The sequence below is a fragment of the Uranotaenia lowii genome, chromosome 3 (genome assembly GCF_029784155.1).
Source record: "Uranotaenia lowii strain MFRU-FL chromosome 3, ASM2978415v1, whole genome shotgun sequence".
NCBI lineage: Eukaryota > Metazoa > Arthropoda > Insecta > Diptera > Culicidae > Uranotaenia > Uranotaenia lowii.
In genome coordinates, this window is record NC_073693.1 from 164,672,089 (window position 1) to 164,694,617 (window position 22,529).

General features: G+C 35.8%; 2 protein-coding genes and 4 long non-coding RNA genes across 6 annotated transcripts; 4 read left to right on the plus strand and 2 right to left on the minus strand.

Moving 5' to 3' along the window:
* The first annotated feature begins 2,397 nt into the window (after nt 1-2,397).
* On the plus strand, nt 2,398-2,946 carry LOC129757461 (uncharacterized). Its single transcript, XR_008739712.1, has 2 exons — nt 2,398-2,588; nt 2,644-2,946. It is a non-coding gene; the product is annotated as an uncharacterized LOC129757461 (long non-coding RNA).
* Nucleotides 2,947-5,118: 2,172 nt separating this feature from the next.
* LOC129757796 (uncharacterized) lies at nt 5,119-7,666 on the plus strand. The gene is made up of 3 exons (XR_008739806.1): nt 5,119-5,261; nt 7,109-7,347; nt 7,483-7,666. It is a non-coding gene; the product is annotated as an uncharacterized LOC129757796 (long non-coding RNA).
* Nucleotides 7,667-14,713: 7,047 nt separating this feature from the next.
* LOC129756138 (uncharacterized) lies at nt 14,714-15,262 on the plus strand. Its single transcript, XR_008739403.1, has 2 exons — nt 14,714-14,904; nt 14,960-15,262. It is a non-coding gene; the product is annotated as an uncharacterized LOC129756138 (long non-coding RNA).
* Nucleotides 15,263-15,817: 555 nt separating this feature from the next.
* LOC129756139 (uncharacterized) lies at nt 15,818-17,229 on the minus strand. Its single transcript, XR_008739404.1, has 4 exons — nt 16,898-17,229; nt 16,432-16,816; nt 16,283-16,376; nt 15,818-16,218 (listed from the first exon to the last, which is right to left on the minus strand). It is a non-coding gene; the product is annotated as an uncharacterized LOC129756139 (long non-coding RNA).
* A 1,293-nt stretch (nt 17,230-18,522) lies between these two features.
* Nucleotides 18,523-20,074, plus strand: LOC129755781 (queuine tRNA-ribosyltransferase accessory subunit 2). The gene is made up of 3 exons (XM_055752426.1): nt 18,523-18,778; nt 18,844-19,799; nt 19,862-20,074. The coding sequence occupies exons 1-3, from the start codon at nt 18,662-18,664 to the stop codon at nt 20,064-20,066; spliced, it is 1,278 nt and encodes a 425-aa protein (XP_055608401.1). The 5' UTR covers nt 18,523-18,661; the 3' UTR covers nt 20,067-20,074.
* Nucleotides 20,075-20,745: 671 nt separating this feature from the next.
* LOC129755201 (ubiquitin carboxyl-terminal hydrolase isozyme L5) lies at nt 20,746-22,088 on the minus strand. The gene is made up of 2 exons (XM_055751576.1): nt 21,812-22,088; nt 20,746-21,743 (listed from the first exon to the last, which is right to left on the minus strand). The coding sequence occupies exons 1-2, from the start codon at nt 21,885-21,887 to the stop codon at nt 20,845-20,847; spliced, it is 975 nt and encodes a 324-aa protein (XP_055607551.1). The 5' UTR covers nt 21,888-22,088; the 3' UTR covers nt 20,746-20,844.
* Nucleotides 22,089-22,529: the final 441 nt, after the last annotated feature.

A 22,529-nucleotide genomic window follows, 5' to 3' on the forward strand; every position in this document is an offset into this window, starting at 1 on the left:
TGTTAACATTCACTATGCCAAAAAAAATTGAAAATTTACCGGTAATTGCCTCAGAAACATTTGGGCGTAAGTGCAAGTTGAACGAATCAAAGGACGAATGAGACAAATTTCCCCTCCAGCTGATCGGCAACAGAAAGCTGATCAGCAGCAACGAGTTGGTTTGATCGATGTCGCACCCGATTCACACATTTCATTATGCATTTACTCACCAATTTACCGCTACACCACTTATTAAACAGCCACTACGCCGAAAAAATTGAAAATTTTCTATAGTATTTTCATCAGAAACATTTGGGCGTATGTGCAAGTTGAACGAATCAAAGGACGAATGAAAAGAGACGAATGAAACAAATTTCCCCTCCAAACGACGAATGTGTTCAGACGTATGAACGATTTATGTTTGAATATGTCGTATGTTCCTATTATGATGAAAAAATAGCTCTAAAAATTGCAAAAAATTAAATTCATAATGAGGAATATCTGATACAATTAGTTTCCATGAATATTGCGTATTTTTTGAAGGGTTATCGGCGAAGGAATAAAAATAGGATTCGAAAAACACTCTTCAAATTTCAGAAGCGTTTTTCTCGGTTCGGTGTTTCTGTTTCATTCGACGTAATGAAAGCTCACGCGAGAAGTGATTTATTGGGAGAAAAAATACAATGGTATTGGTATGGAAAGCAAAAAACTATAGCAAAAATACTTGGTATAAATTTCTTTCTATCGGGAAGGGTTGCCGGAACTAACACATACAATTTATGATCTGTGAATATGGAATTTATATTTGTTTTTACGGTGCAATCCTGTTCGGGCTGGCCTCTTTTCCGTATTGCTAGCTGCCAAAACTTTTTTCAATTGCCGAACGTGCGATTTGGCATTTGAGATCACCATACTTATAGTGTATTTGTTTATGCCGAGTGTTGCACTGGTGCACCACTAGGTGCTGTCAAACTGTTTGTTTATTCGGACGGTGTTGCACTGGTTTTGACCTGTCGGAGTTATGCTTACGGGCGGTGGCCCACCGATAATTTTGCCAGTGTTGCGAGAGAGCGTGTGAGTGAGGGAGGTAGCAATACACTGGCGACGATTTGTGTTTGTTTTTATCGGGTACGGTGGAACACTCCACGAGTGGAGAAAACAAATACAGTATTAGATTCATCTTGCTCACTGCTGCATACACGGAAAAAAATTGAGTGGTCATCCCAAAGACGCTGTCATGATAATTTTACCATTTCAGCGCTATAGTATTCCCGCATACCAAAAAACTATATCTTGAATAATCAGTACGATACATCTACGGCTCTAGAAATAGTGATTGTTTCGATGAACGTAGCTATTGTTTTAAACTGTACTTCGACAACGATAAAAAAGAAATATGAACGTTCATGTAAATAAGTGACGGTATCTGAAAAGGTGAATGAAGGTTTAAACGATTTACTTCAATTTTATAAATAATCATAAAACTGTTCTCGAACCTTAACACATAGCGTTTACGTCATATGTCAAACTCACGTCAAAATGACCAAAACGCGGGTCAGAGATGCCAGATGACTCGAAAAAAAAAATTAGCACTGATTTGTGAAAATGTATGTATTTTAAATAAATAAATATATTGAGTAATTTATTTTATATATTCTAAACAGATACATAAAATGAATACATTTTTGTTGCTAATACAATGGCTTCGTCGTTTAAGGAGTTGTTATTTATCTTTAATGCTACAATCTATTATCTTATCATGTATCAAATTGTTATAAGAGTTATAATAATTATAAAAAGTTCATTATAGAAAAAATCTTTCGATTTTTGATATATCTTATTTGTTATGGACAAAAAATTATAGTTGATGGCGGTGCAACGTTAGATTCAAAATTTAATTTCAAGTTTTATAAATACCAACCAAATCTTTTGGTATTCTATTCTAAATTTTACTCACGCTGTTGAGCCTTGAGTTGAGTTTAACATGTCGAATCTATTAAAAATATTTTTTGTTACTCATTAATTATGCTACATTCACAACTCGCGTGAGCTATCATTACGTCGTATGAAACAAAATGTAAAGAAGGAGTTTTTGTTACGAAAAAATATAATACAAAAACTGACATAAACTAGTCGTAACTTAATTCCATTTAGAATATTTGCAGCCTGAGAAACATATTCTATACGTCAGATACAAATTTTAAAGTTGTTTTGATAACTTTTGCAGTAGTTTTCTGTGAATTCTTGGGGTGTTTCATACGACGTAATGAAAACTCACCTGAACCCCCCCCCCCCCCCCCCCTTCCCACCCACTCCCTGCTGAGACGATGAAAAGATAAAATAAAAATTAATCTCCAATAACACTTTTTATTTTCACATTTTCATTCCACATTGATACAATTTAAAAAAACAGTCTAGTTGACATCACTGCCGACAACACAAAAAAGAGGAAAAAGAAGCCTTCGTTTTTCGCGTTTCAAAGTTCCGTACCGGTAAATACCAGCACCAAAGTTTTCTCCGATTGTGGTTTGCCGGACGGCAATCGGCAGCCGCAAATCGGATGTTGAGGACATATATACAGGGACTTTTTCTAGCGATGATCGCAACAGGTAAATCTAATTTTATACATTAACAATAACAAACATAAAAAGGGCTTTTTTTCAGCAACATTTTCGCTGAAGGAGCCATGCATCACGTTGAAAGAAGGAGGAGTGAGGATTCTGGATCCAGCAGCTGCGACAATGTTCCGCCCGTGTGTCGTGTGTGAAACCTGGTTTAGGAGCTGATGAAAACAAAGTCGGAAGGGTATGGAGTGGTCCTAAACAAGTACTTGTCGTTCCAGGCGGATCCCCCGGAATGGTTAGGTTTTTTCCAGGGTCCTGGTCCGTCGGCCTAGCTGTTTACCAGGCATTCCGTAGCGGCTGTACACCGTTGTGTAAGTACCTAATAAAATCTCAATGAAGATGAGTTGAAAGTATGAATTTATTAAATAATGAAAATCCGAAAATTCCCAAAATATTTTCATCTTTGTGTGGGTGAGGGTACAAAAAAGCTTTGAGGTTATCGTCTCTTAGCAGTTTAACGATACAATCTTATAGTTTTTTTCAATGGTTACGTTATATGAGGCCATCAAAAAAAAGTAATTTTGGATCGAACGGTTCGTGCACCGATTTCCGTAACAGTTCGATTAACGGTTTGATAAATCGTTCAAAATATGCCTACATATGTTCATTCTAGGAACAGTTTAGTGCGCTGAAAACGTTATTCATAAGCGTTTTATAAACCATATCCCGACTGTTCCTAGAACAGTGTCTCCATACAGAGGTTTTAATAGTTTTAAACAGTAACATAACTTAACGCCATATTCAACAGACCGTCGTTTTGGAATTCAAGATAAGTGCAATGTTTTTTATGGTTTCAGATATCATTATCTAAACGTTTTTTTACGCTGTTTCTAATCGTTTTATAACTGCTACAGGAACTGTTGTGTTACAATATTTTCGTATTCGGGTTTTCAACCACGAAAAGTTTAACATCGATTTTGTGAAAGTGCGCATGAAACAATATTGAAATTACTATGTACCTGGTAATTTTCGATAACTCTCAATGTTTGTTGTCGAAAATACTATGATCATGATAATTTCATCATAATTTCTATCACAACTACCGTCCGCATAGTAATTTTGACATTGTGGCACCAATTCATATCAAGAAAATACTACGCACATCGTACTTTTGGGAACAAAACATATTTGACTCAAAAACATAAGTGCGTATGATAATTTTACTATGGTAAACATTCTTGTTGTTTACACTAATTCAGGATCATTAATCCCCGCATAAATAAGGATTATAACCAAACGATTTCTTAAATAGTCTAATGACGATTTGGTGAAGCGTAAATAAACCTTTAGCAAACGATTATTCAAACTGTGAAATACATTGGTTGAACCGTGAAATCCGAATTCACAGTATTTTTAATATGTCGTTAGGTTATGTAATTGTTAAAAACTGTTAAAACGCTTATATGGAGGAACTGTTTTACAACAGTTGAGATAACATCCAAAACCACTCATGGAAAGCGTGATTGTGTCGTCTAACTGTTTCTGTTACAGTTTTTCAAAAGGTTCTCCCGTAACCAGACATTGATAGTAGTAGTCGTGAAACGAGTTGATATAATGTTCTTCGAACGTTATGCGAACGGTAATGAAAATCGTGCGCTAACGGAGCACGCACACAGACGTAAAATATGGAGATTTCGGATTTCATAAGTATTTATACTATTTTATATTATTTTATATTTTATTATTTACTTACATTTAACATTGTTTTCCAGAACAAATATGTACATGCGTATTATTTTGTTTTATTCTCTTGTCGTGCCCCATCGCACCCAATCTGAATAAGGTACGTTCAACGCACCATTTTTATTCGGAGCTGTTGGAGAAACTGCCGGATGGGAAAACAACTCGATTTTAGCAAGGTCGAGTTCCGTTGGGAGTTTTGATAGTGTCCTACTCATCAGACTCCAGCAAATCTTGATGAAATACATGGTCTCTGTTTCCAATTTTCGTTGTAGTTTCTGATGTGCTAAAGACGTGCATTCCTGGGGGGAAACGAAAATGCGATTAAGATTTGATACATCGTTATTTTCTGTATTATTACTTACATGGTTGTTTATAATCGTTGATTCCATTGGATTTTGGTAGTTTTCGCTAGCTCGGTCACCATTTTCACCAACTGGTTGTTTACTTTTTTCTCACTCAGCCGGTGTGGGGCAGTGGTGCCAATTTTAGATATTTTACGATTTTGTACTATGTTTATCCAAAAACTGTAGGAATCTGCATAAATTTAAAAAAAAACTTATATACACGCAGAAAAAGGAAGGGGAGTCGAATGAACAAAACGTTTTGTTATTTAATTTTATTTCATCAATGCACATTTAATGAGTAGTTTTGATTTTAAATTCGATCCGAAACAAAATCCAAGATTTCGTTATTTTTACAATATAGTCGAAGCCAATACACCGTGTATGGCGAGGGGTGCCTCTTTATTTTAAAATATTTTTATTGTTGTTTTCAAGTTTATAATTGGGTTGTTTTTTAATCAAAAATTGGTTTTATTAGGTAAACGTGTAATTGGTGGCAAACAAAGACGAAAAAACTGACAGAATCGTGCATGAAATGCAATCAAGTTGTCAGCAGCGCAACTGTTTTCCCGGATTTTTATGGCCGGGATACCGTATACGAAATGGACGAGAACCGGAATTGTCTCCCGGCTAGGTAAGCCTATATTTACCAGTAGCATATTGCGGTTACTGGGAAAATTTCTAATCGCGCGACGGTAGCCTTCCGTGCGGTAGGCTAGCCGGAGCAGTAAACACAGTTAAAAAAATCACTCTCACTCACTAATTTCATTGAAAAGTTAAGAAGTAAATTCTTGAATCAATCTTCAAATCATTATTTTGCAAGAGAGGACAAAACATGAAGTCTTCGGAATGAAATATTATTATTTTTAGTATTCATTGAGATTGAATTAATTACGAGCGTTAAAATCCCAGGCAAAACAAAAAAACAATCTACATTATTGAAAACACATTTTTCCATAGCCTGAGAATTAACGAATTTGGCATGACGAAGATTTTTGATGCGATAAATGCGTCTTTGATACTTTATATGCCGGTCGAATTCAATTATGTTGTCGTTAAAATGTAACAAATCGTACATATATGAGAAGTTAAAAAAGGAGTTGTGTACGGTGAATAATCTATTATAGGAAATAATACCATTCGCATCGCAAAAAATTGGACTGCGCAATTTGTGCGATCTGTCAAATCAGTATAAAATCTGACGGTTTTCTACACGCTAACCGCTTTTCAGTTAAACTTTATACGGATAACTCCGACTGCAAAACAAAGCACGATATCCAACATTCAATGAATGATCGCTACCGTGTCGTCGAACTCTAAACTTATTTAAGGGGGGGGGGGGGGTAGGGTTTAACGGGTATAAAAAAAACACCATTTTCACGATTTTTTTCTAGAGCTATCGTTCAAACAAATGTATTCAAATTTTTTGCATTATACAAAGCATTGTTAAAAGAACATTTAGTAATTTTTTCGTAGAAAAATATTAAAAAATGAGCCGGAGACGGAGCATTTTCGAGGATGCCTTTTAGAAAACAGGATTTGCGGTGGACACTGTATCTCAGCACAGAATCATCTGAAGTCAAAAAATCAGAGCAAAATATTTTTAATAGATGTTTTTCTGGACCCCAACGTTTTTATTTAACTTAAAAATATTTTTATGAAATTTTTGTGGCTGTTTGAAGTAAAAACTACGATTTTTCACCTAAAAATCCGCCATTTTTCACCTGTAAAATCTCCCCAAAGTAAAAAAATCAAAAAAGAAAAACGTTGGGGTCTGGTATTTTATATGTAGAAAATATGTTCCAAATTTGAAAAGAATCGGATAAGTAGTTTTCAAATGACGATGTCCACGGACTTTAAAAATGTGCATTCGAGAAAAACGCGTTTGAAGTTTCTGCTTTTGCTTTCTTGCAGTATTAGATAGGAGGAGATAAAGGCCTATAATTTCTACAATTTTGCTTCAATTGACTTGAAAATTTGACACAACATTCTTGAAATGTTTTACAATAAGAAAATAAAAAAATAAAAAAATCGATTTTTTGAAAGTGTTAGACCCTACCCCCCCCTTAAACAACTACAGGTTTTCATTTTTTTTCGTGAATTTGTCCGCTGATTGAACCCATCGCAAACAGGTTTTTTAACTATTCATTTTTCCGTGATTTTGACCGCTGATTGACCAAGCTCAAGGCAAATACAATTTTTTGTTTTATAAATATTTGGTATACATGTTTGTTTGACAACTTTTTATTAAATCATCTTTCAATGTTTTCTGCTTGTTCATCCGATTTAATTTCAGTCGATAAATAATCCTTATGTAGAACAATGCTAATTTTTTTCTTGAATACTGTAATTTTTTTTACAGTGGTACCCTACGGGCGCCCAAATCAGCTATCGCAGAAATAGAAAAAAAGAGTGGATCAGCAATAAAAAAATGTAAAATTTCTTTCAGTTTGTCCTTTTTTATGTTATTTTTCTTCGCAGGGTGCTGCAATGTTCAGGGGACTTCGTCAAAGCGCCGGCTGATGGCGAATCGCCCTAGAACAACATCCAAGGACTGGTTGAACAGGAATATGTAAGCCAGTTCCGGTTCCGCAGGAAGAAGCCGCGCAACGGCTACCCCGAAGAAGAAAATTTTGTTTTCGCATCTCGTTCGATCCTTGGGAAAATTTCTTCGATCATCCGTGCCGTGTACCTGGTCCGTGTCCTGCGAGTGATATAATGTGAGTTTGCAGTTTATAATCAACTGTCCGTCCAGTTTGAATAAATCTTACAATCGGCCAGACATTTTTGTGCTACTCAAATGTCTGAAAAGTCCCATATAACTAACTTCACTTTTCTTTCCCCTACCATTTCAGATGTCAAGAGGAGCATTCGAGACACAACAATCAACATCCGGGCCAATGAGGCTGATTTATAATGGGTCGCAGATTTTGGTGCTTCGATTGTTGGTTTTGGCTTCGATTAGTTGCTGCTGCCAGAAGAGCTGTCCCGCGGAAACCAAAAAAATGAAAAGGGTGGAATAATTTGATATGAATATAAAAATGAGTTAAATTCTAGTGTTTTATTCATGAATGGAAAAAAATCCTTGAAATAACCAAACAGGATTATTAAAATCCACTGTATTTCTTTTTATTTTGATTAGTAAAAAATGAATTGCTGCAATTCAAAAACGTTTTGTAATTTTGAATCAATCAAACTTCTTAAATTTAAACCAGTTTGTTTTAATTTTTTTTCACAAAAATATTGTTGTTTTGACAAGAAATACGATTCGTTTTCAAAAAGGGCCTATATTATATTGATAAATACACTCGCTTTAATTTCATCTACACTTTCGTATAAAAGTAATCAAATATATATTTCTGCTTTTTCCCAACCAAAATTTTTATTATTTTCTTCCAAAATTTTATTATTCCCAAAATATATTTTTCTGCGTGTAAGTTAACAATACGATGATATAATGAACGCGAAAAGTAGCAAACGCGAATGAAGAAGCGAACTGCGGAGATATACGTTAAACATAATTTAACTTTTTTTCAATTGTCTGTAATTGAAATCAATTTGAGTGGGCATACAGACGATTAATATCAAACCAGTCTAAGAGCACCTGTATCCGTGGTCCAAACAGCCGGTTTAGATCCAAATTCCGACCCGAGCAACCGCATTGGTGATCCATTAGGTGGTATGAAAAAACCCTAGCAATTGCTTTTGCTAAACTAAATCGAGCATTCGAGCAGTCGCAGAAAGCAATTGCTTCGGTTGATATGAATAAAGTTTTTTCTGACAGCTGTTTTCTCAGTCAGGAGATTTTACTTTTAGAACAAGCTAGTTTGGTATGAATAAAGCCCAAATCTGAAGCAATCGCTCGAGAAATCTCCTAGCAATTACTTTATTTTCTAAGCATGCTTGGTAGCAGACTTTTCCAATAAACAAATTCTTCAACAACGTCATGAATTTATAAAATTAGCAATATTACACTGCAATACAATTTAAAAAGGCATTTTCAACATAGATAAAGAACAGTCGAAGTGATAACCCAACTTTTTTCATATTCCTGTTGTTGTATGAAATGATTCGTCTAAGATGAAACAAAACAAATCAATTAGTAAATATTTCAAATTAAAAAAATCCGGCTACAGTGGAAGAAGTCCCAATCGGCTTGAAGTTGGAAGAAAGTTGTAATAATTTAAAACATAATTCAGATCTCCCAAATTTATATGATTTTTTATAATTCAATGATTTAAAAAAACATCTTAAGTTAAGATGCACGCCTATTGCCTATTTTTTTTTATATATCGGATTATCCCGATCCGAGAACGTGTGGGAGAGCTTATGATAAATGTTAAAAAGCTAGGCCATTTTTTGTTTGACAATATTCAATTTTCTTTAAACATCAACATACGAGCATGTATTGACTTAAATTTTTCCGATCGTTCTTACACCCACCACCCGCACCGTCGATTTCATGGCTATTTTAGTCGTGCTTTTCATTTTTTTTATTGTCTTCTTTCATTTTACTTTAGAAAATTTCAGATTCTGCTGGTTGGATAGCTCTTTTTTTTGAAGCAAAAGCTATGTTCTAAGACTTTAGTACACATCTGCTAAGCAAATGTTTATTCATACCAAACTAAGCAAATGCTTTGGGCTTTTGCTTTGCTTGATTTCGAGCAAAGTAAAAGCTACCGAAGCAATTACTAAACCTTATTCATACCACTAATTATACCAGTTTCAACTCAACTTTTTTTAGAGCTGGTATAAGGATTGATCCAAAACTGATGACATTTGGATCCAATTTGACGCAGTTCTAAACCGTTTGACAGTTAATGGAACACGAGTGCAGTTGCCAGTTTTTTCATTGGATCGGATCTAATTTCTTTGGTTCAATTCTTGTATAAATTAGACCCAAGAATAGACCACGAATACAGATGCCCTAAGGCCGATGACATAGTGAATACGATGCGATGCAATGCGGTGAATGCGATTCAATGCGGTGAACCACATGTGATGAAAATGCCCAAGTAACCATAAGCACTAAAGCTTTGCATTTTTATAGCTTTACTCCAGCATTCAAGTGCTAAATTACACTATATCAGCATACCAAGTGCAATTTTGCATTACAACAGCCCTTCGAGTGCTATGCTGCATGAAATTAGAATTATACCACTCTTTTAAAATGCAACTAGCATTTCATCAGCTTTACACAATGCTTTAGAAATTCATCATAGCTCTAAAACAGAATAACAAATGCTATATTTTCTAAGCATTAAATTCGCATCAAACAAGCTTGCTTAAATACTTTTTTGCACTATTTGAGCACTACACTGGCATTAGGCCAAAGCACATTAGCATTGATTGATGCTGAATCAATGCAAATTTAGGGCACCGGTTGCTAGAAATTTGATTCAAATAGGACTTTAATTTCAAAGATTTAACGCGGACCTGATAGGTCCACAAGCAGAGTTACTGAAAAATGTCCGATCCATATGGATGTCATGAGTTCGATTCCAGGTCATCTTCACCCGAAAAATAAAAAATAAAAATATTGAAAATTCAAACCGAGAGATCCCCTTAATATGCATCAGCGAATATCAAAATAAGTCAAATTCATTATCATGGCAGAAAAAATGGAGCCAAACAAAAATCGAAGTTTTTTTTTACCCGCATGGTTGTACCTCATTTGAACGCCATTTGCATTTTCCCAGCATTTTGCCCGCCAACGCTATAGCATCAATTCAGCATAGCACAGTGCTTTTATAGGGTTATACCAGTTTCTGTACTAAAGCCGCAGTTAATTTCGCCAAACCTGGCTCACAGGGCTAATATGATGCACAGAATCAAGCTCTATAGCTGATGTTAGAGCAGAGTTGGTGCTAGTTTTTAGTGCTTATGGTTACTTGGGGTATGTGAATCGCTTAAACCTGACATACTCAAAGCGGCGAAGCAGATGTCAATTTGTTCCGCTGCTCGAATTCGCATAGGCTGCGTCCGTAAATTCGCATCGCATCGCTATCACTATGTCATCGGCACAAGCGTTAAAGACCAATTTCCCTGAAAAACAGAAATCTGCATATTACCTGCTAATAAAACCTAATAAAAATGGTCATTGGTGAATGCTTCGATTTTGTTAAAAAACATCTGGCATCTCTGGCACCCTCATTTCGGCTATTTTCGCATGAGTGTGACAGAAGGCATGAACGCTACAGATAATTCGCGATTTCGAAGCTAATTTTTGACAGATCGTGTGCGTGCAAAAAATGTAAACAAACAGGGGGAAAAACTAGCTAGTAATAAATCATTATTTTCTCTGATTTGGTTAGGGTTTTTCAGAAAATGATGGATACAAATTTAAAGTAGAAGATTCAGAGATTATTTTGAGCTACAGGAAAAAATGTATATGTTCCGTGAAGCATCGCAAATGGACAACAAAAAAGGTCAATTTTTTACTACGCCAAAAACTCTTCAGAGTATTTCACATATTTCTGAATGAAAACTCAAGCCAAATGCACATTTTCAATTGCAGTTTGTTAAAGAAGAAATCAATTAACATTCCTTCAAAATTTGGGGAAGAACCAACAATTGGTAAGCTAAAATTTTTTTTATTCGAAAAAACATAAATTTTTGATATTTTCTATTAGGTTTCCTTCTGCAGCTGCATACTATAAGGCGTAATAATTTTAAAGCTGTAAGGCGGATTTGGATATTTGATGGTGGTAAAAATGCCATGGAAAAAATATATCCTTGAATAAATACACAATTTAAGTTTACTTTGACGGTATGCAATTGACATCGTTCAATGGTTATATCATGTTTTGTACTTTATCGGACCTTATATGATTTTTTTGGAGAAATTTTATTAAAAATTAAATTTATACAACCACTAGCCGTAAAAAAATTAAAATTAAAATTTAACACTTTATACTGTCTTAGGCTGAATCTATTTAAATTTTTATATAACGTATTCATGAAATGTTACAACTAAACCAAATCCAATAGTTTAAAGTAACCAATTGTTCATGCATACAGACCGACGAGAAGCGCATAAAGTTTAATATAAAGATATGATACACCAATATAGATAATTGGAAAAAATTAAAAGTTTAGAAAATGAACGAAAAGATTGATTTACATGTTAGTTTTTTCTGACCAACTGACTATTTTAAAATGGAGCTATCAGATAGAATTGACTCTTCTACCAGGCTAATTTATTCTAATTTAATTGAAAACCAACTTAAATTTTTCAAAGTAGTGTTTTTTTTTCATAATCATTTAGATTTATGGAAACTTAACTCGAAGCAATGTGAAGTCGTCTATAATTTATCGTTCACCCAGAATGTTGCTCACGCTTCATCGTACTACCCTAGATGGCAGCAGCGCAGCTTCGAAATAGCGGATGGTTTGAGATCATTTTCACGATAACAATATAATTTAAGTAATCGTTCAAACCGTTGATACACCTTTTCAGATATCATCACTTTTCCACATGAACGTTCATGTTTTGTTCTTATCGTTTTAGAAATTAAGTTCAACAATATAACCACACTACGTTTACAGAGATAGTCACTATTTCTGAAGCCGTTGATTTATTGTATGGACTGTTTGAGATATAGTTTTTTAGTATGCGGGTCATCAAACCCGTTTGTAAAAAAAAACTAATTTTCAGCTGCTTTATAGTTACATAACTTTGAAAATCATTCCAGAGCATCGGGAGAACACACTAAGATTGACCGACGTGTGTCGGAAGTGTGAATTTTCATGTTTCAAATAATGTCATAATGCATGCATGCAAATAAACAAACAAACATACATAGTAACTTTACTATTTAAATCAAGCTCCTCCCCGCATAAATCAGTATTATAAAATAACGATTGCCATTATCTTCTTCCTAAGACACATGAAAGATTAGCTTTATAGTTTTGGATTATTAATGAACGATTAAGGTAGTCTTTTTCCCATGAAATGGAATCGTTTGGACGCACTTTACGATACAGCGAACGGGTCGTTAAGTAGAGTAACCATTCATTTTTTTTGCTTTTTTCTTTTCCAAAACGACCATGACCCGAAATATATGATACGTGTAATCTTTACTTTATGATCTTTTAAGAAAATGATGACGATAGAACGTATCTTTTAACAATAATAAAAAGACACAAAATTAACTAGGCGGGACGATTCGTGGTATGATTGGTAATTAATAGTAATATAAATAAATTTGATAATAGACATTTAAAATATTTGTATTTTTCGGATTTTATCACAATAGAATTTTATTGTTATTGATGTCTTAAATTGAGTTTGACACTTTTCTGTGTTATCAAAAAATTTCTTCCTAGATGTCTTTTTTCTTCTTCTCGATTTAAAACTTTCAATTCTAAGCAACATTGAATATAGTTATTTTTTCTACCTATGTTAAAATTTGATTTCGATTCAGAAGTTCTTAGTCAAGCTTAGCCCTCGAAAATAGTTCTAATTTTTTTAGTTCAAATACTTATTTAGATGTTAATAACAAAATCCTCATTTATAAACTAAACTGTTATCTATATCATTAAATTTGTGGTTTTGGTGTTTCTCTTCCAGGGGAGCCATTGAAGGTGCGCCGAAGGCAAAAGAAATGGACACATGGCAATTTGATGTCATTAGGAATGGAAGCTTCATTTGGACTCGGATTGTTGAAATCTCTCTGAAACGGTTGTCGATACTGCAGCCCTTTGTTCTTTCTGTTTCGCCAGTTGTTCTTCGAAGTACTCCAACAAAATCTAGCATGCTTTGTGTTTTTAACAAAACAAATTCAGCTGACCATTTTATCGGATATTCATGCTCCGTTACCGAACGTTTCCTGAAAAAAAAGGTCGTCATTTTCATTTAAAAATAAACCTAGACTAGAAGTATTCTTACCTAGCTCCATTTTAACTGTGCACGACTGGCTCGGGTTTCTAACTTCCCGCATACCAAAAAACTATATCTTGAATAATCAGTACGATACATCTACGGCTCTAGAAATAGTGATTGTTTCGATGAACGTAGCTATTGTTTTAAACTGTACTTCGACAACGATAAAAAAGAAATATGAACGTTCATGTAAATAAGTGACGGTATCTGAAAAGGTGAATGAAGGTTTAAACGATTTACTTCAATTTTATAAATAATCATAAAACTGTTCTCGAACCTTAACACATAGCGTTTACGTCATATGTCAAACTCACGTCAAAATGACCAAAACGCGGGTCAGAGATGCCAGATGACTCGAAAAAAAAAATTAGCACTGATTTGTGAAAATGTATGTATTTTAAATAAATAAATATATTGAGTAATTTATTTTATATATTCTAAACAGATACATAAAATGAATACATTTTTGTTGCTAATACAATGGCTTCGTCGTTTAAGGAGTTGTTATTTATCTTTAATGCTACAATCTATTATCTTATCATGTATCAAATTGTTATAAGAGTTATAATAATTATAAAAAGTTCATTATAGAAAAAATCTTTCGATTTTTGATATATCTTATTTGTTATGGACAAAAAATTATAGTTGATGGCGGTGCAACGTTAGATTCAAAATTTAATTTCAAGTTTTATAAATACCAACCAAATCTTTTGGTATTCTATTCTAAATTTTACTCACGCTGTTGAGCCTTGAGTTGAGTTTAACATGTCGAATCTATTAAAAATATTTTTTGTTACTCATTAATTATGCTACATTCACAACTCGCGTGAGCTATCATTACGTCGTATGAAACAAAATGTAAAGAAGGAGTTTTTGTTACGAAAAAATATAATACAAAAACTGACATAAACTAGTCGTAACTTAATTCCATTTAGAATATTTGCAGCCTGAGAAACATATTCTATACGTCAGATACAAATTTTAAAGTTGTTTTGATAACTTTTGCAGTAGTTTTCTGTGAATTCTTGGGGTGTTTCATACGACGTAATGAAAACTCACCTGAACCCCCCCCCCCCCCCCCCCCCCTTCCCACCCACTCCCTGCTGAGACGATGAAAAGATAAAATAAAAATTAATCTCCAATAACACTTTTTATTTTCACATTTTCATTCCACATTGATACAATTTAAAAAAACAGTCTAGTTGACATCACTGCCGACAACACAAAAAAGAGGAAAAAGAAGCCTTCGTTTTTCGCGTTTCAAAGTTCCGTACCGGTAAATACCAGCACCAAAGTTTTCTCCGATTGTGGTTTGCCGGACGGCAATCGGCAGCCGCAAATCGGATGTTGAGGACATATATACAGGGACTTTTTCTAGCGATGATCGCAACAGGTAAATCTAATTTTATACATTAACAATAACAAACATAAAAAGGGCTTTTTTTCAGCAACATTTTCGCTGAAGGAGCCATGCATCACGTTGAAAGAAGGAGGAGTGAGGATTCTGGATCCAGCAGCTGCGACAATGTTCCGCCCGTGTGTCGTGTGTGAAACCTGGTTTAGGAGCTGATGAAAACAAAGTCGGAAGGGTATGGAGTGGTCCTAAACAAGTACTTGTCGTTCCAGGCGGATCCCCCGGAATGGTTAGGTTTTTTCCAGGGTCCTGGTCCGTCGGCCTAGCTGTTTACCAGGCATTCCGTAGCGGCTGTACACCGTTGTGTAAGTACCTAATAAAATCTCAATGAAGATGAGTTGAAAGTATGAATTTATTAAATAATGAAAATCCGAAAATTCCCAAAATATTTTCATCTTTGTGTGGGTGAGGGTACAAAAAAGCTTTGAGGTTATCGTCTCTTAGCAGTTTAACGATACAATCTTATAGTTTTTTTCAATGGTTACGTTATATGAGGCCATCAAAAAAAAGTAATTTTGGATCGAACGGTTCGTGCACCGATTTCCGTAACAGTTCGATTAACGGTTTGATAAATCGTTCAAAATATGCCTACATATGTTCATTCTAGGAACAGTTTAGTGCGCTGAAAACGTTATTCATAAGCGTTTTATAAACCATATCCCGACTGTTCCTAGAACAGTGTCTCCATACAGAGGTTTTAATAGTTTTAAACAGTAACATAACTTAACGCCATATTCAACAGACCGTCGTTTTGGAATTCAAGATAAGTGCAATGTTTTTTATGGTTTCAGATATCATTATCTAAACGTTTTTTTACGCTGTTTCTAATCGTTTTATAACTGCTACAGGAACTGTTGTGTTACAATATTTTCGTATTCGGGTTATGTTTTCAAGTTATTAACCTCAGCCGTAAGAGAACCAGGTGAAGCATAAGTTCACGCAGCGGAGAATATCTGTTCTGCTGCGTCGAAGGTAACGTTCCCGTTGCTGGCCACAAAATTCACATCTCTTGATTGAACTCCAAAAGTTTGAGAAAAAAATTCACGAGCATCGAACTGCTCCGCGGCATTGTTCTTGAGTGCATCCAAAGAAGAGAAGTTTTCCATCAGCCGTTTCCATTTGGTAGCCATCGAACCGCTCACCTTGAGCAGACTGGCGTCATTTTCGATCGAGGCACAGCTCGGGAACGAAGAAAACTTAGGCGAGCACAGCTCTGTCGGCAGCGTTTCGTTGTTTTTTTGGATGTTGAACAGCTTCAGTGGCGCTTCCAATTCTATCACCGGTAGCCGCGGACTGTCAAGTTACCGAATATTATTAGATACGATTGCAAATTTGATAATTCAAACTAAAGTCTTACCACTAAATTGTTAGCACAAACTTTTAACTTGAACTACTTCGACTCTTTTGTAAACTTCCTCCACTGACCACACTTCCTCGTCGCATCTGAAACACTTAAACGTCAATTACTAAAATCGCTTATTCTCCCTCTAAAAACATTCAACTCACCTGTAGAATAATCCTTCCGGTGATGATTCATGCTCCACGGGCCGATTCTTCCAGCTTGACCGAGGTTCGGCACACCTTCCGGGAGTTTGAATTACCGGTACCGGTACGATTGAAACAGCAGCGACAGGAAAGTATTCGCTTCTTTCATTTTCCATTCCCGCCTAACGATACTATTTCTGTCGACAATTTCCTGTGCCATTCCATCGGCAACATTGCTATTCAGCTGCCGTTAAAGCATAGGTCAAAAGCTTGGTTTGGTCCGAGCTCTATCCTCCACTGCTGCTGGGGAAACGGCACTGGTATTATTTATACCGGAACAAATTTTTGGCCTGTCTAATTTACAGTTCCTTTCAAGCTGTAAGATCCAGTTCTTCGGATAAAATATCTGTTAAAAAAAAACAATTTAAAATTACGAATTAAACAAATAACCACCAAAAGAGAAGATCTAAAACTGGTTCGTTCGTACCTTCTGAGTTGACTTCTTTCGTACAATTCCTGTAGAAACCACCTCGTAAAGTTTCGCTTTTTTCCACACTGGTTCCATCGGCCACTGTTTCCGCACCGATTGCGGTATAGCTTGCGTTACGATGCAGAAAATTTCGCGAGAGAACGTCTTTTTCTTAAGAATTGCAACCTCGAACTCGCTCGAAAACGCCATTTTGTTTCTTTATGAATGACGTGAAGTAAAGACACAAATCAAATTCGTTTTTAAGATCATAAACTGTATCTTCCAGTAATAGTACATTATGATTTCTAGTAGGGACGCCGCAAAAATGGAAATTTGGTGAAAATTAAATTATTTAAGGACGATAAACTGGATAGTCACTACCCAAGTAACCATAAGCACTAAAATCTAGCATCAACTCTGCTCTAGCGTCAGCTATAGTGCTTGATTCTGTGCATCATTTTAGCTCTTTGAGCCAGGTTTGGCGAAATTAACTGCTGCATTAGTGCAGAAACTGGTATAACCCTATAAAAGCACAGTTATAGCATTGGTTGATGCTACAGCGTTGGCGGGCAAAATGCTGGGAAAATGCAAATGGCGTTCGAATGAGGTTCGACCATGCGAAAAAAAAAATATTTTGGATTTTTGTTTGGTTCATTTTTCGGCCATGATTCTTAATTTGTAATTATTTTTATATTCGCTTATGCATATTGAGGAGATCTCTCGGATTGAATTTTCTACATGATTTTTTTTATTATTTTTCAGTTGAAAATGACCTGGAATCGAACTCATGACATATGTGGCTCTGACATTTGACATTGACTTTGCCTGTGAACCTATCAGGTCCACGTTAAATCTTTGAAAAAAAGACCTATTTGAATCAAATTTCTAGCAACCGGTGCCCTGAATTTGCATTGATTCAGCATCAATCAATGCTAATGTGCTTTGGCCTAATGCCACTGTAGTGCTTACATAGTGCTTAAAAGCATTAAAGCAACCTTGTGTGATGCCAATTTAATGCTTAGAAAATATAGCATTTGTTATTCTGATTTAGAGCAATGTTGCATTTCAAATGCATTGTGCAAAGCTGATAGAATGCAAGTTGCATTTTTAAAGAGTGGTATAATTCTAACATTATGCAGCATAGCACTCGAAGGGCTGTTGTAATGCAAAATTGCACTTGATGTGCTGATATAGTGTAATTTAGCCTTTGAATGCTGGTGTAAAGCTATAAAAATGCAAAGCTTTAGTGCTTATGGTTACTTGGGTATTATGGTAATCAGAATTAAATGATATGGAAGATTCGTGGTATGATATTTGATTATGCGGGTCGTTCCTCCTAATCTTTATCATAACACATACTAGTTTCATCATGAAACATTTTAATTTTACTAGGGACGAAGTAAAACAATGCATCATTTCATTGACAATTTTACTAAAACGCAGTCGAATTTACTATGCGCAGCCAAATTGAGCACATGGTAAAATAGCTATGCGTAAGGTATTATAAACAACAAAACATATTTGACTCAAAAATATGGTCGCCTGTTGTTCGTTTAAACCACGGATTTAGTAATTTTACTATGCTTTTTTTTGTGTGTATGCGCTTGCTTTATACAGCCCGATTTTGTTCAGTGTATGTTTATTCGCTGCGTTCGCTGCAAAATATTGTTTTGAAAATTGTTCCGTAATTTTATTTTGAAATCTTTTATTAACAGAACAGCACAATAAAAAGAATAATAATAATATTCAGGCCACATCTTAAAGTTTCCTATCGAGGTAGAAATGAATTTCGTCGTCGAAATGGCATCTAAATGTTCCGGACGAACTGGAACGCTAGCCGGTGTTCAAAAACTGGCACATGTGGAAATTCAAACACCAGGTTTTGTGTATCACACCAAGGTAACTGGTTTAACGCTTAAACGTGACATCAATTTCCATATTTAGACAATCTGTTACTATTACAGGGCGGTAGCATCCCCCATCTATCCAAAGAAGTTGAAAACTACTTAAATGTGGAACCAAAATTCCTGCAATATTCGCTCACTAATACCGAACACATGGAAGAAGCCGTGGCCGCCTCTGGTGCTGGGATTGCGAACTTCACCGCCCAAAAGCAATCGGTTGCACTGTTGGTGTTGCAGGACCCGGCCGAATTATGTCTGCCCAATTTTCACGAGAAGGATTTGGTACCTATATATAGTAGAAGTGGTCGTAAAAACTATACTTCAGAGAAGTATTTCAAACTGGTCGAAACGTTCAAACCGAACATCTACGTTCCTCTATTTGACGGAGATACCACAAATGAAAGCTCGAAGAAAAGGGTTCAAAAATCTTTTGATAGAACTGAAACTTTTGTAGAGCAATGCCTTGAACTACATCGTAAATCTGATACTTTGACTCAATCAACTCTGCTTGGGCCGATAATAGGAGGTTTTAACACTAACATACGAGAGAAATCTGTTAAATTTTTAAAAAAGTTTGATGCGGATTTCGGCGGTTACCTTATAGCCGGATTACATTCCAATGGCGGCTCAGCAACGGAACTGGATAAAGAATCTTTGTTAGATATTGTTTCGCAGGTTTGTAAAGAACTTCCAAATCAAAAACCGAGGTTTCTTTTTGGAGCATATACTCCTAAAATGGTACTAGAACTGGTAGTCCGTGGTATCGACGTTTTCGACACCAGTTACCCGTATCTGAAAACTAAGCAAAATCGAGCTTTAACATTTAGCTTTTCTGTTGATGAGCCTAGTGTAGAAAACATGGAAACGGAACTGGATGTAAAGGATACCCGATGGGCAGATGATTTTACCGGATTTTCCAGTAGCTGTTCATGCTTGGCTTGTACAAAACATACCAGAGCATACTCACATCATCTGTACAATACCAGGGAAATGCTGGGTCCCATACTTCTTATGATGTAATTATGAAAAATTTGTCCCTGAAACAACTATGCCAATTATTGTTTTTTTTTTTTTGCAGACACAATCTTCATCATTACAATAAATTTTTCCAAGCAATTAGAAAACACGTTTCTAACGACACTATCAGTACGCTGATCGAGCATTTAGAAAAACAGAAAGACGTACCACAAGTGGTTGAAGAGCAACACAAAATCAGTATGCAGGATATTAACGCTGAATCGCCTTTGATAGCTGAAACAGCTCAGAAAAGAGTAAAAGTGTAGCACAGAAGGTAAATGAACTTTTTTTCAATTGTTACAAAACAAATGATTCGAAAGAAAGCCTATAAAAAACATTTAATCAAGGAATCAACTCATTCAAAAGCGAGACTTGAAATCGAAACTAACATAGAAACGCAATTCGAGTTTCACTATAGCAAGTGAACCGGAATATAGACTTGTGCAAAACTGATCAGTTTATGTCCGCTCATCATTGTTTTAATTTTGTTTTGTTTTCAGTATAGTTTCTAAGATGTGATAGCTGAAGAAGGCATGAGGGCTGCAGCTGAACGAGAAATAAAAAAAAAAACGTTTCGAAATTGACTTCATTCGGCAAAATAAAGCATCCATATGATGCTGATTATGAATTAGTGAAGGGAAAGCTAGTTAGATTTTTTCATTTCTACTCTTTTAATCTTTTTTTTTTGCTTAGTTCATTTTGAAACCTAATTTGTACACTTGACACTTGCTGAACGTACAGAAGAGACTGGACAACTTAACATCAAAAATTCTCGGTACAAAAACGGGCAGCCTGTCGACAAATATGGTCGTTTTTTAGGTTGATTTTCCCAAAACTGAAAAGTGTTGATGAAACAACCAGCATAATATCACGAACACTATACCAGTGGCAAATAGGACTATATAATTCTTCAATGATCGAATCTTAAAAACACAAATTTGCATCAATCAAATTACGTTTATTCCACCATAAGAACAGGAGCTTATAAGAAAATAGGTTGTGTTAATGCAGTTCTGAAGAAAACAATTTAAAAAACAGAATCTGCTATTTTTGAGACACTGATTTTACGGTTTCTCGCTCCGTAGCTCGCTGTTTGGCCTTCTCATAGAGAGGCATTAACTGGCCATTCTGTGCCAAAATCTTAAGCAACTCTACTATCAACGGTAGATAGTTATGCTTGCGACGAATATTTTCAACCTTATAGCGCTTTCGTTTTGACACTTCATCTTCGATTAACATCCGCAAACGAGTGATTTCATTCTGTTTTGTATCAGTTTCCATTTCGTCATCCCCCGATTTCAAGAGTTGATCTACTTGGCGTTGATAGATCATTTGCCGGTCAGAGACCAAAGCCATCAAATTGAAATGTATTTCTCCTTCACTGTATTTCTGAATGCGCTTTTCAATAATCGGACGTACAACATTAAGCCAATCATCTCCAGCACCCACTGCTCCCAAATCAATAGGCCCTTCCTTCAGACCATCCAGTTCATACAGACGACCATCAACCGGAACATACCCTACGAAGTGGAAGACATCCTCATCTTTATTGGCATGTTTGTTGTCCAGCTCAAACAGTGTCTGGCGAGCAAATGAATTGTGAACTGTCCGTATCTGAGATGCATTACTCATGGCCAGACCTTTGTTGTAAGCGTCGAAGGAAAGGCAGAATTCCTTAAAATCTCGCAACGTGGACCCCAACTGAATGTCAGCATGACCACTGTTCAATAAAATGCTCAAAATGGCCTGAGTCGCACAAGCATTGTTGATCACCTGTTTGGCAAAGAAAATTTTTTCCAGTCGGCTATCCTGCACAATTGATCCGGCCGGTTCGTCATCCTTAACCCATTTGAAAAGGAATATTAAACCGTGAATCGGAGCTAGGTTCTTGAACTGTTCCTCATCCAAGCTCCAAAGTTCCTCGACCTGCACGCCTTCAACACCTGAGTGAGAGAATAAAATTAAATTAACACAGCTTAGTTTTTAGAGCTAGGTTACACGGCACACCTACCAAATCCGCGAATAAGTTCCGTAAAAACTCCGGGATCGCTCTCAATGAGACACCATTCTCCGGCACTGTCCGCCATTCTGTCGTATGCGTTAAATCCAAAACTTAAGCCAATTAGCTTCAACAAATGTGCAAATGCGCCGATACCGACAATTGGGAGTTCAATACCAGATTTTCACGGATATGAATCTACCGGCTCTAATATCTGTCTTAAAAACTACAGGAAACGAAGCTGACTCTGCCCGGATTGCGATTTTTACAGTGTCATGGCAAATATGCCATTTTTTGGCATCATCATTACCAATCATTATGGATCATCATCATTTGTGGTATCAAGATACATAAGGAATTATAGAAATGGTGGGAATGCTGAACATGGCGATGAGAAAGATGGTGGGCAAGTCACACGTTAAACCCCATTTCGAAAAGTAGATAACCCCTAAGAATGGAACGCACCATTATTTGCTTAAAAATGTTGAGCAATCCACCGGGTGCAGGAATTTCTCTTAAAGGTACCGAAGAAAGGAGACCTGACGTTGTTCTGTACAATGCTTACTCCGCAATGTATTCATAAAGAATTACTGATTCCATTCTTTTTTAATATGATTCAAATACATTTTCAAAGAGGATGGAATTAGTGGAATTAGTTGCAGTCTCGTGAGGGGCATTTTGCAACTGAAGTATATAGCACGTGCTCTCCCTGTTAAGCTGGGATTCAAAC

What these genes read in the sequence shown, in the direction of transcription:
- LOC129755781 (XM_055752426.1), top strand. Translation starts at nt 18,662, where the DNA reads ATGAATTTCGTCGTCGAAATGGCATCTAAATGTTCCGGACGAACTGGA. An exon ending in GTTTTGTGTATCACACCAAG is followed by an intron (nt 18,779 to 18,843) that starts GTAACTGGTTTA and finishes TTACTATTACAG; the next exon opens with GGCGGTAGCATCCCCCATCT. An exon ending in GGTCCCATACTTCTTATGAT is followed by an intron (nt 19,800 to 19,861) that starts GTAATTATGAAA and finishes TTTTTTTTGCAG; the next exon opens with ACACAATCTTCATCATTACA.
- LOC129755201 (XM_055751576.1), bottom strand. Translation starts at nt 21,887, where the DNA reads ATGGCGGACAGTGCCGGAGAATGGTGTCTCATTGAGAGCGATCCCGGA. An exon ending in GGAACTTATTCGCGGATTTG is followed by an intron (nt 21,744 to 21,811) that starts GTAGGTGTGCCG and finishes TCTCTCACTCAG; the next exon opens with GTGTTGAAGGCGTGCAGGTC.